The 12822-nt window shown below is 48.6% G+C and overlaps 1 protein-coding gene across 3 annotated transcripts in view; it reads right to left on the bottom strand.

Moving 5' to 3' along the window:
- Window positions 1–12822, bottom strand: part of Hm13 (histocompatibility minor 13) — a 35324-nt gene that overhangs the window by 21698 nt on the left and 804 nt on the right. For all 3 annotated transcript variants that reach the window (NM_001399536.1, NM_001399537.1, XM_063283823.1), the window contains exons 2-3: window positions 5436–5534; window positions 2451–2533 (exon numbers count right to left, since the gene is read on the bottom strand). In NM_001399536.1, the coding sequence (NP_001386465.1) occupies window positions 2451–2533; window positions 5436–5534 (182 nt within the window). The remainder of the gene's footprint in view (window positions 1–2450; window positions 2534–5435; window positions 5535–12822) is intronic.

Below are 12822 nucleotides of genomic sequence, written 5' to 3'. Positions count from 1 at the left end.
ACAGCAGATTACTAGTGTTCTGAATTTTGTTAAGAAAATGACTCATGACTGGGGATGTGGGTCAGTGCTAGACCACATGGCTAACCTATGGGTGACCCTGGGTTAATTCCTAACACCAAAGAAAAAGCAGAAAACAAAACTTAGGGCTGGGCTGTAGCTAGGTAGAAGAAACTGCCTAAGAATGTACAAGGCCCCAAGTTCAACACCCAACACAGAAAACAACCAAACCAGCTTCTACCTACAAGTTTACCATGTACCATGTGCTGTTTCATACACTATCTCATAGAACTTAATGTAGCTAAGGATGAGCCTGGGCTCCTGCTCCTCCCCGTCTCTGCATCCCAGTACTAGGATCAGAGTCCTGAGCCCACACACGAAGCTTCTACGTGTGCGCCCCCACCCCCCTTTTTTCGAGACAGGGTCTCACAGTATAGAGCTGCTGGTGACTTGCCTGCCTCTGCATCCTGAGTACTGGGGTTAGAGGTGTGTGGTACTGCCTGGCTTCCCTCGGAGTTAACTGCTGACTTTTGTTTGTGGTGCTGGGATCAAACCCAGGGCTTTATTTACCTTACTAGGCAAGTGCTTCACTAAGCTCTGTTCCCAGAAGATGGTTGGCTTTATTTTGTGTTGATAATAGCTATCAGTAACATTCCTGAATTGGTTAGAGGGCAGAGAGACAATTGGCTATTCTGAGACATGTGGACCTCAACAGTTTGTAGGCAGTGGGATATAGGGCTGCTGGGATACTGTGAAATAATCAGCTCTCAAGCATATGCCCTTAATGGTGCTTTCAAAGAACATGCTCTCCCGAGTGGTGAAGCTAGGCTATGGGAAGAACAGGGAAGACGGCTCTGGCCAGACTCGGAGTCCTCATTGGCATGAAAAGGAAGGAAACCCAGGGTTTCAAGGCGATGACTCCTATCCTTGCCTCAGGTCCTCATGAGTGCTGGACCTGCCATTCTTGCAGGTAATCCTCTGAGAAGGGCGGCAGTACTTTCAACGCAGCTAGAGAAGGTTCTAGGTGAAAATGGTTCTAGATTTACTACGAGGCCCATAGCTAAATCCCAGCTATGTAACACCGGGCCGATCCTGAGCTCACTGTGGGCCTGGTAAGACTTCAAGGTGTGCGGAGACAGGAGCAGCCCATTTGACACTTCCTGTTTGTTAGAAGGCTTTGTATACTATGGACTGATACTTGGAGGCCAAGGGTACATTTGAGATCACACTGCCTGCCTCCATCCTGCCAGCTTACCTGGAGGAATAAGTCTCACTGTTCCTTGGTGCACATTCTGTGCCCACATCATGTAGCTCTAAATACTCTAAAAAGAGCCTGAAATTGGTCCTTTAATGTACAGAGACCATCTAGCTCCTGATCTGGCACCTCCTTCTACCTCTTCCAGGTTTCCTACTTCTCAAACCTGAGTTCAAGTTGTGTTCCTTCCCTTGGGCAACTTTTCCTGGCCACTCCTCAGTCTGTCTGTGGACTACTGCTAACATGCAGACAGGAATGGGCTGGATGCTTTTTATTGTCCATGCCAAGGATAAGACTCTTACTTGGTGATGTGAAAAAGTACCAACAGAGTTTACGTGTGCAGGCCAGCTCTGCAGAGTGAAGGTGGCCAATGGCCCCTTGTTTCCATGATACTGTCCCAAATCATTTATGCCTGATGTGAGCAACTGGGTCTGAGCAGAGTGGCCTGTGTCCACAGACCTGGGCTTCCACCCTCATTTTGCTGTTTACCAGCTGTGTGATCTGACTGAATGTCTTAATCTAACTTCAGCTTCACTAACTTACCCAGGAGCAACACCCAGAGTTAAAGGTGTCTAACAGGTGATCATAGAAGTCCTAACAAAGGACAGCTGTACTTTTTGACGGATAGACATTTTGTACATGAAAGGCACCAGACCAGTTTAAAAAAAAAATAAAACAAAAAAACCCACACACAACCCACAACTTTGAGGGACTAAAGTCAGATAGGTTAACATGGAGTACAGAGGCTGGATTTAAGGCCAGGCAGTCACGTTCAGGGCCTGCCCTCTAACCCTCTGCAGGTAGGTGCCTATCCCATGAGGAACCAAGCCTAGTACGTGTAAGTGGTCCTGATATGACACACATCAGCACTGTGATGACTCTCTGACACTCCTGCCTATGTTTTCTCTAAGACTAGGTCTTATATGGTAGCCTAGGAACTTGCCTCAGCCTCTTGAGTACTAAGAGCCACCATACGTACATGGCCTTGCACATCCTTATAAGGAGTCTGTGGCCCTGAGAAGTTCTGGGTTCCATCCTAGGTCGCATAGAGTGCCAACATGAGGGGAAGATTCCCTTAGATTTTATAGGCAGGATTTAAACCTGACTTTGAATGACACAAAAGATCACGTTCTCATCCAAGACCCTGTACTGGCTCCTGAGAAGCAGCTTCAAGGGCTGTGGAGAGATGCCTTCTGACCTGATGGTGTGGGACAGGGCCAGGATCCCCAGCACGAAGAAATACATGGACAGCAAGAGGTTGATGTACTCCTGGGAGAACAGCTGAGGAGGAAATACAAAAAGAAGCAAGTCAGGGTTACCAAAGCCTGAAGAATATCCTGGAGGTTGGTCTCATTCTGTCCCTCTGCAGTTAGGGGCAGTCAGGACGAATTTCAGACTCCAGGACCTCCATTTTCACAGCTATGGTGAAGAGCAGTACCTCAGGTCCCGCCTTGATGGGTTCTATGAAAAAGTGTCTAGATGCTTACACATGTGATTTCATTGGAGGAGGGCAATTACTATGTGTGCCTAAGGCCTTAGATGGCAGTTCCAGAGGAATAGAGGAGTCTGAAATCAAACCCAAGAGCAGTGTCAGAACCATAGAATTTGTTCAATGGTTCTCCCAGCTCAAACATCCAGGAGCCCTTTCGAAGCAGCCCCCAGGTCCTCCAGCATGATAGTTTTGAAATAACTACACACTGTGTGCTCCACTTTTCCTATTGACTCTTCAAGTGACACCTTCCCATGCCTGCAATGGCAGCTGTAAGTTGGGACACCAGGTCCTGACAGCCACTTCATCTTATCATTGCAGGTCAAACAGAAGCAGTCTGCCACAATGCTCCAAAGCTAGCTTCCTTCTGGAGCTTGGGAAGGCTGTGCTGAACTGATCTGTGCCTGTTGCAGTGCCTCTGCTACACTGGTCACCAAGTTCTCTTAAACGTGGATGTAGGGCCCACACCACTTGAGAAGACTCAGTTATCTGCTGAATGTGAGTCTGATCATGTTGCTCTCCCTCCAAGCCTTTGTGCGCTGTTCCCTAGTGGGAAGAAGGGCTTGTACCACCTCTGGATGGAGTCTGTAAATCACTCTGCCCTGCATACACACTGCCAGTTTCACCCATGGCAGGGCAGACTCATTCCCCTTCCTAGGCATCCTGGGGGTGTGTTCTTGAGCTGATGAGACAGCTTTCTTTCCCCCTTACCTAGGCCACTCCAACTCTGCCTTCATCAGCTTTCAGCACTGAGAAGCTTTACTCAGGGAACTGGTTGACCCCTGCCTAACAATTTGGCTGCATTTCCTGACTGTCTACCATGTGTAGAGCACTGTGCCAAATACTAGCCACACAATGAGGAGTAAGGCAACTTCAGAGTTCATATGCAATGGGAGAGAAAGAATTGCAAACAATGCTGGGGGCCAAGGCAGTGCCAGGTTCTGCAATACCATGACAGAGAGCCCAGGAAGGAGGGGTCCTGCATGAGCCAGCAGAGGGAGCACTGTGCCCTGGTCTAGAGGCATGGGGACTGAGGAGAAGCAAGACTCCTGCCTGTGGACTGGATGTGCAGAGAGGTATTGGAAAGGGTAGGAACAAAGGGACTTGTCCTGGCTGAGCAGGTGGGTGGGTATGAGATGGGTTCTGGCAGGAGGAGCTTGCAATGGCCTGATTCCATGCTTTACACTTAATCTGCAAGACTGGTGTATGTCTTCACCATTTTACAAGACGCTTTTGGGTTTCATTTGACTTGTAGACTAGTGGGACTAAGTTTGGTGGCAGTCAGTGGTCACAGAACCCAATGGGAAGGTAAACGAGTGTCAACACTTTGGAGGGCAGTTTGATGCTATCTGGGGTGAGGTGCAGTTCAGTGGTACAAAAATGTGCTTGGCACGATAACACCTCGGTTCTCAGCAGCTCCACTGCTGCCACCAGTACCACCCACAAAGGGATCTGGCATTGTCCATCTGACTGCAAACGGAGACCCTGTTTGACTTAGAATCTTACTGCATACTTGAGGAAGACATATTTGTGCACCAAAGTATTTTGTGCCACACTGTGGAATGAACATACTCATATTCACCATGAATGAATTGCTAGCAGTGCCACTATGAGAAGCCAACACCGGGCCTGAGCCCCTGGGGCGCATGAAACAACCAGGCACATCTGATTGTGTTAGTACAGGGCAACCAAGCAACTCACAGAGCCCTCCAACCCTCAAATAGTTAACGTCATCTAGGACTACCAGTACAGATTCTCAAGAAACTACGGGAGAGGATGTGGCTTGTTGTACCTTTCCTTAGGTTGAAGAACACAAACAGACATATTTGGTTACTGTGTTAGTAATGAAATCTAGGGCCTTGTGCCTGCTAGCCAAGTATTCTATGACTAAGCTACACTCCCAGCCTTGAAAAAAATTAATCATTTAAAGAACTTTGCAATTGCAAATTAAAGCTATTCTTGACTAATTTTCAACAAACAGAATGAGTTTGTGATATACTAGTAAAAACATGAAGAGTTTAACACTTTGCTTCTGATGCCAAGGCACATTTACCGAAAGCCTGAAGGGAGTCACAGCATACAGTGACTACCCTGTTGTGGGACCTGCTTCTCTCTCAACAGCCTCTTCTGTGTAAGGAATGCTAAGTGTCCAGTGTCCATTACTTTCACACTCAGAGAACAGTATGTATACATGGAGCAGAACAGGCTTACAGTGCACTTAGCTACATGAGAAAATGCTCACGGTATTTTCAAGGGGGAGTGACCTCTACAGATGAGCTACACTGTGTGGCCACAGCTATGGAGAGAGCATGGGAGGACCATGGAAGACACACCTCTGAGGGGAACTGGGCATGGACCTGGAAGTTGGGTTTTGTTTCTTTCTTTTTAACTTTTCTCTGTTTGCCAAGTTTTCAACATTGAGCCTGGTTAACTTTTATTGGGAAAATAAACCTCAATTTAAAAACAAAAAATAAACAAACGTGATCAGTATGGCCGAGGTATGTCTGCAACAAAAGCTCACTCAGACCAGCCCAATGCAAGGAAACAGAAGTGGTACAAGAGTACAACACTGGGGAGACAGAGGCCTGCTGGAGGGGAAAGGGAGCAAACACCAGCCCTGGCTTCTGCCCGCATGACTCACTTTTGATGCTGTTTCCATGCAGAAAATAGTTATCTAGGTAGCAAAGGACTTACTTTGAAAAAGAGGTAGAGCCCCAAGAGTGTACAGCTGGCGATGATGGGGAAGCGGGCAGCGTCTCGGCTGGTGATGGTTTCTGGCATGTCCGAAGAGCTCTGGAGAGAGAGGGAAGGGGCAGCTGAGCCACCATGGCTCCTGGAACACGAGGCTTCAGCAGTCATCATTCTCCCTTCGTGCTGGTGCACTTTGATATCTCGGGGATTCCCACATTCCCTGTCTCGAGGCTTTAGCTAGTGCTAATTCCTCTGCCACAGGGCTTTATGATGACAGCTGTTATTATAATTGGCAAAAATTTGGCATGAGAGCCGACAAAAGATAAAATATTTACACAAAAAAGAACTGAATGTTAAGCACAGCACCTTAGTGCTGTGAGTATGGGAAATAAATGAAACCGGAGTAACAGTGTAGCATGCGGACTACACCAGTTTTACAGAATTTAAGTCAGTCTTGTGGAATGCACTCCTACACTTGTACTAAAAACATGGGCTTGGTGCTACACCTTCAACCCCACACTCAGGAGGCAGACATAGGGCCTCGGTGAATTCAAGGCCAACCTGGTCTACATAGTGACATTGGGTCTATTCTAAACCCAAAGCAAAACAAAAGCCCAAATCTTTATTGTTTTTAGGGAGCCAGTCCACACCCCGTTGGGAAGCCCTTCAGACGGCCGTATTCACCCCCCTTTTCCTGAGATAGATGGATGTTCTTGCAACGAACCTGCTGTTTGGTCTCCTTCAGCCTCCTGATTAGTTGGCGTACAGGTGTGCACTGCGGCACTTGGCTCTTCTAGTTTCTATGACAGCACCTAAAGTCCTAGCAACGCCAGATTAGACTCCTGATCTAATAGCTCTCTTAACAGGAGCCGGTCTCATCCCAGCACTGGAGGTTCCTATCATGGTATCTGCCCTGTGAGCGAGGTCTCGGCACTCCTTCAAGAGAGCCCCTCGAGCAGCTGTGAAGGCTGCTCATCAATTTGGCTCATCAAAAACATTAGGAAAGCATGACAGGAGGGCGGCTATATGGAGAGAAAGACTGAATCTGAGGAGCTCTTGTGAGCCAAAGCGCAAGACTGCAAAATGCCAAGGAGCCGGCAGCTAGGCAGCAAGCCTGTGAAATCACCAGAAAAGGAGTCTTATAAGACAGATGTGCACAAAGCCTTGGGAAGGTTATTTGGTGGGATGTAGAAGGTAAGTCTACATAAGCTCAATGACACAGGGAGCACGTGCCTAGGGATGCATGTTTAGATGTGTGAACGTGTGTTTTAATGGGTGCATGTGTATACCCCTTTTACAGAGACAGGGCCTCTCACTTGAACCCACAGGACCTCAATTTGGATAGTCGGGCTAGACGGCTTGTTTGAGGGGTCTTGTTTAAATGCTGGGATTAGAGGTGGCCTGCCACATGCCCCACTGATGAGATCTGAACTCTCGTCCTCACTCTTGTGGACAAGTGCATTACTGACTCACTTCCTCAGCACTAATCCTTATCCTTTAAAACTTTCTGTGGCAGTGGGGAGTGAATCTGGATCCTCACACACAGCTCGGCAAGCACTCTGCTTCTGAGATCGACAGCCTGTATGGTGAGAGAGGTTCAGACCATGTGTCAGGATTTCATTTCTGATCTTCCTGAATGGGAAAGTTCATGCTTTGTAGCATACCAACCTGACAAGCCATGGGTAAGTGAAGGCCAACAGGTTTTTCTGAAAAGATAATTGGTGATATATGCCAAAAACCTCACATTTGGCCAAACAATTCCAAATCTGGGGAACTTCCCTACAGATAGTCATGGTTCTGAGTCTCAGTTATTCCTCTGCCAAAAAGGGCGACAGACTTCAGCTTTACTTACCTCAAAATGGGCGTGTGTGTGTACGTACATGCGTGCTTACTCGTGCGCGCACATGTGTGCTGAGAGGCTGAAGACTAAGACACATATGGGGCATGAGAAAAGGCAAACAAAACTGTGTGAAGTAAACAGGAAGGTCTTTAACATGTTCCCCCATGCCACCCACAGGGCTGAGGGCTGCCCAGGCTGCAAGGTGGGCTCCCCACTTTGAATACCTCCATGGGTTGCCAGAAGGGATATAAGCACGGGCAATCCCGACCGGGAGGCCCAGTTTCTTTCCTTCTTTCCCCTGCCAGTCCGTGGCTTCTGCTTTTGGTAGCAGTGTGATAACACTTGGGTGGCACCTCGCTACCATGCACCTCCAAACCAGAATACATTTTCCGTGTAGCAGCAGTATGGGCACAAAATCAACAGGACAGCTCCTATCTCAGTGAGTCCCCAGGCAAGTGGGCTGCAATCCTGACAGCTTAAATAGCCTGGCACAATGCAGTGTGATGTGGGGTAATGCAGACACACGTGCTTATCCATGGGATGAAGGCCAAATGGTTAGAGCTTGCCCTGAGGCCAGGAAGCCTAGCAGACTCATTTCCTTGACTGCAAAATCAGGACTCCAGTGTTTGCAGTGGAGTCATTACTGAAGTCTATGTGCTATTTCTACCGATACGTACAAGGAATCACGGGTAAGCCAGCTCTATTTCTGCAGCGAAGTAATTGCCACAGGTGGCTAGAGCAGATGCCATTTAAAGCCTTGACAGACAGTCTCAGGGTCTGGAATGCAACGGAGGACCAATAAAGGCCAACTGTGTTGAGGTGTTTGCTCTGTGTACACAGTGGAGCAGTTCTCAGGCAGACTGCACAGAGAGGCTTGGGGCTCGAAAGCACATTCAGGGCTTTGTGGCTTCCCTACAAACCAGTGCTATGGCTCATTTCCACAAATTCCTTTCAGTTTAGCCTGGTCCCAGGGCAGGAAGAGGCTTCATGTTATTCGATGACAAACCAAGGTTGGACAGATGCTTCACCAAACAGAGGAATCTGGTCTCCTCTGTGGGTGTCTATTATAAATACCTCACACTTCAGTGTTGAGTCAGAGTGGGAGCCTTGCGATCTGACTGGTAGTAATACAAGAAGGAGAGCATTTACTGAGCCCTTTTATGTGCCAGGCAGTGTCCCAGGGCCCCTGCCTGAGCAGGCACTTTCTTAACTCATTAAAAATGAGGCTCGAAGAAGCAGAGTATTTTGCTTAGTATGACACAGATGGTGAGTGGCTAAGCCAGGGATCAAACCCAGGTAAGCTGGTGGCCTCACCTCTCTCTATTAGCAGACCTGTACCTTTCCTCTGGAGAGGAAAGGCTTCTGTTGGCAGCCTGATGATGCCAAAGAGGCCCGTGGCTTCCCCAAAACTCAAGAGTCCTGAAGAAAAAGAACAGTTTATTTGTTTGTTTTTGAGACAGAGTTTCTCTGTGCAATACTGGCTGTCTTCGAACTCTCTCTGTAGACCAGGCTGGCCTTGAACTTAAGCGATCTACCAGCCGCTGACTCCTGAGTTCTGGGACTAAAGGCCTGAGCCACCACTGCCAGGCTGAACATCTTTGTGGTTACAAAAAAACCAAACCAAACCAAAAACCCTTACACTTTATTAAGATTCACTACAATTTGATTTGGGCTTTTAAGCCCAACACAGCGAGAATTAACGGGGAGCTGTACAAATGGCTGAGACATTTAGCTCTCAGTTGCCTGGGTATTTAGACACCTGGGTGGAAGCCAGAGCAATGGGGAGCCCGATGCCCAGCTTGAGCCCTGGACGGCTGCTTCCTGACCACACCCAAGATATCCTGGAATTCCCACTCGATTACTGTCTATCTAGACTGAGGCCCCGGGGACACCTGCGGTTACCTCACACTCACTCTTTGCCACCATTCTGTCTCCTGACTATGTCCTAAACGCATCTTCTCCCCACATATGCCCCGCACCACACAGCTGGCTTCACCAACTGCACCTGGCATTTTGCCTCCTTCCAACCGATACCCTCTCTAAAGCCTGCACCAGGCTGTAGTTAAATACCTATGAGCTCTACAGCAGGCCATCTTGTAGAAGCTGAGGATAGAGATTCGTGTAGTGTTTGACTCGATAAGCCAACTTCAAGAAACTTGCCCTACGAGTTATGAAAATAATAATTTTAGCATGGTTTTTAGTGGTTAAGGACTAAAAACATATTGTGGAGGTCTCTAAATTAGTGGCTTTCAAACTTTTAGAGGTCATCAGAATCACCAAGAGGGCTTTTCAGAGCCCACCTTGAATGTCTGATTCTGATTCTGCATTTCCTGAAGAGTTCCGTCCTTTCAGAACTGGTGCCCCGAACAAACTCTGGGTACAGTGGGAATGGTGCTCACATCTGCACTTCTAGCTCCCAGGAAGTTAAGGCAGGAAGAGTGTTTAGTTAGAGACCACACTGGGCTGCTTGCTGAGTATCAGGCCAGCCAGAGCAACACAGCAGGATCCAGTCTCATATAAACAAAAACAAAACCCATTCGCACTTCCTGAAAATCCAGATCCACTGACACACTTGGGTGTCTGAAGGAACAAAATCTCTACTGATGGGTAAATAAGACGCAGGCACAGGAGCCGCTGCTGGAGTGGGAGGGAGGTAGTCATATCTACCTGTGGGCTTTTGGCTAGTGTAACAGGGACCTATCTCACTACAGAAAGGCAGAGGCACTGTAAACAGAAAATGACTAATTCACACTGCTAAATGAAAACAAGCTGGAGGGCAGCGGGTACCGAATAATCCCCTTTCAGTGAGGCTACCTGTGCGCGTATACAAACGCCAGTGTCTATTCATATACGGGCAGAAAACGTTCTAAAAGGCAGGCCCGCTGGGGAAAGAGCTTGGTGGTAGAGTATATGTTTAGCATATATGAGGTCCTGGGTTAGATCAGGAGTGTCTCAAAACTGGAAAAGTTCTGGAAGCTTCCGTAAGTAGCTGCGTGTGCGTGTTTCCAAGGAGGATTTTATGTTCTGGCAGCTGCCTGAATGTCACACACGAGCTTTCTAAGTACCCATTTTAAGTGTTACTTTACCTTCAGTGGTCTTTTCCTCAGAAAGGTTGTAGGGTCCCCGAGCATCTTGTCACATAGCACCCAAGTCCCTCTCCTGAGCTCCTGTCATACTTCTCTCCATTCCCTCTCCTCAGCCTGAAGAACCCTCACTCACATGGGCAGAACACCTGTTGCCTCTTCCGGGCTACAGCAGAAGTCGGCTGATCATACATTCTTCGTCTCATCCCAGCTGCCCTGTAACGGTGCCCAGTCCTGTTGGCTGAGAGACTCCTCTTTGCTGAATCGAAAGCCTATTAGACCTATCAGTCAGCTCCTGCTTGGCTGGAAGTTGTCCCCTCTAAAGGACACAGGTTTCTGACACCCCCACAGGGCGACTTCTTTTGCCCAGGATTTCACAACATACTCTGCCTTTTGTAGATGCTGCAGACCCCAGGGGAACTGTCCTTGAGTGCACTCTCTCGGCAGGCTGTGGTGTCGAATACCAGTTGGAAGTGCCAAGCTCCTGGGTCCCCGCTCTGCCCTCCTCTCTTGGACAAGGTGGACAAAGGAGTCATTTGGTTCTCATCGTATCTCAGGTCACAACACTGCTTGTGTGTTTTCAGTGGCATCTGCACCAAGAATGGGCCTGGTCTAGAAGTGGGCCCACCTGATGCATTCTCTAGCTAGCTGCCAAGGGACCTTCAGAAGCCATTCTTTGATCCTCTGGTCTTTTTACAGACAGACATGATAAACCAGCTCTTGCCTGCTGCTCAGAGTTGTGAGCACCAAGGCAGATAAAGGCTCCATACGTTAGAGCATCCTGGCTACTGGCACTGGGAAGTCACTAACAAATGGCCAGGTCCTTTGTAGTCTAAATCATCTAAGGCCTCCCCGTAGTCGATGCCTGGAACAGATAAGAGACATTATGGTTCCCTTTCTTCTATCCACGCCCTCTGCTCCAGCTACTCTAAGTCACCCGCTGTTTCCTGCAGTGCCTCCTTCCTTCCTTCCTTCTCTGGTACCTTGCTTGCTTTTCCCAGCTTAAGAATGCCCTCTCCTGGCTGGAACTGCACATCTCATGTGCGCAGCCACAGATGCTCTGCCTTTCTCTATAGCCCACCGCAGCTGCTCCCTTACCATCTTCCTGAATTCCTTGGTAACAGGGCTCTGACCTACTCATCTTTGCGGCATCCCCCACCATTGATAACAGCTTGAATTCAAGAAACCCTGCTGCCTGGAATGCATTTTCTGCAAAGACTAGTCCATGTGCAGACCAATGAGAGCCATTCAGTCTAGGGGCTGCTCAGCCTTGGGCCACGCTGTCCTGCCTCTCTCTTGTCCTAATCTGTTTCAGAGCTTGCCTTGGCACCAAGCATCTGCCTGACTGGACTGGTTAAGGACACCTGAACTCTGCTTAGAAGAGGCAGAGGAGCAAAGAAAATGGGTCACACCCAGCTCTCTCAGCCCGGGTCCAGACTGAGTGCTCTCTCTTTATCTGCCCAGAAAGGTCCAGCAGGAGGCTCCTGTACTCTGCCACATGGTGTTTTGAGAATCGCAACTGAAGCAGTTTCAAAAGTGCCAGCTGCCCTGTGCGGCTACCCTTTCTGGGGAAGGCAGCTTCCTCTCCAGGCCACCTTCAGGTTTGGTGGGGGAGGGGCAGTGGGGAACTGTACGGTTAAGGTTAAGAGGCTGTTGGAGAGAGGATGCCAGAAAGGGAGAAGTTGTTACTTTCTATGGGCCTCAGAAGCTTAATATAGGGCAGATTTGGGAGGGGGTATGTGTGGAAGGTTCTGGAGTCCCCCTTGATGTGCAGAGACAGACTGCACAGAAGCCCAAGGAGAGGGCCCACCCCAGTCTCATTAACAGTCCAAACGTAGTTACTATTCAGCAGGTAGGCTCAATCTGCAAAGGGATTTGTTCTGGGGAGAGAGGCTACTGTGAGGTAGTCACCGTCTGGGCTTTAGCTTGGAGAGATGCAAGGCTGGGTGGTAAGCAGGGTGAAGAAATCAACCAAACAAGTCTAAAGCCGGGAGAACCAAGGAAGATGGGTGGAACACATTCTAAACAAAAGACAAGAAGCCCAGCTGGTGCTCTAGCCCTCCAGCCCTTTCTCCCCTGGGCAACTGGGTCTCTGTAGCCCAGCTGCTCTAGAATTTTTGATTCTCCTGCCTCAGCTCCCTGAGTGCTAGGCTTATGGCATGGCAGCGGGCTTCTATTTTATATAAAGAACTTTACATTTGCTTATTTAATGTGATCGTGATGAGGTCAGAAAATAACATGCAGTAGCCAGGATATCTCCTTCCACCATTTGCTTCCCTGGGATTTCACTGAAATCATCAGGCTTGGCGGCAAAAGCACCTTTAACCGCTGCGCCACCTCCCCTCCCCTGGGTTTTGTTTTTGAGGCAGAGAGAGGGTCTGATTTAGGAGTTCCTGGTGGGTATAGTCGCAGCTGTGATTCCAGGGCGACAGAAATCAGGGCCTAAGGATGGATCTGGATGCTACAA

Source organism: Rattus norvegicus, chromosome 3 (assembly GCF_036323735.1).
Source record: "Rattus norvegicus strain BN/NHsdMcwi chromosome 3, GRCr8, whole genome shotgun sequence".
NCBI lineage: Eukaryota > Metazoa > Chordata > Mammalia > Rodentia > Muridae > Rattus > Rattus norvegicus.
The sequence above is the reverse complement of the archived record's forward strand: the minus strand, read 5'-3'. Positions and strand labels throughout refer to the sequence as shown.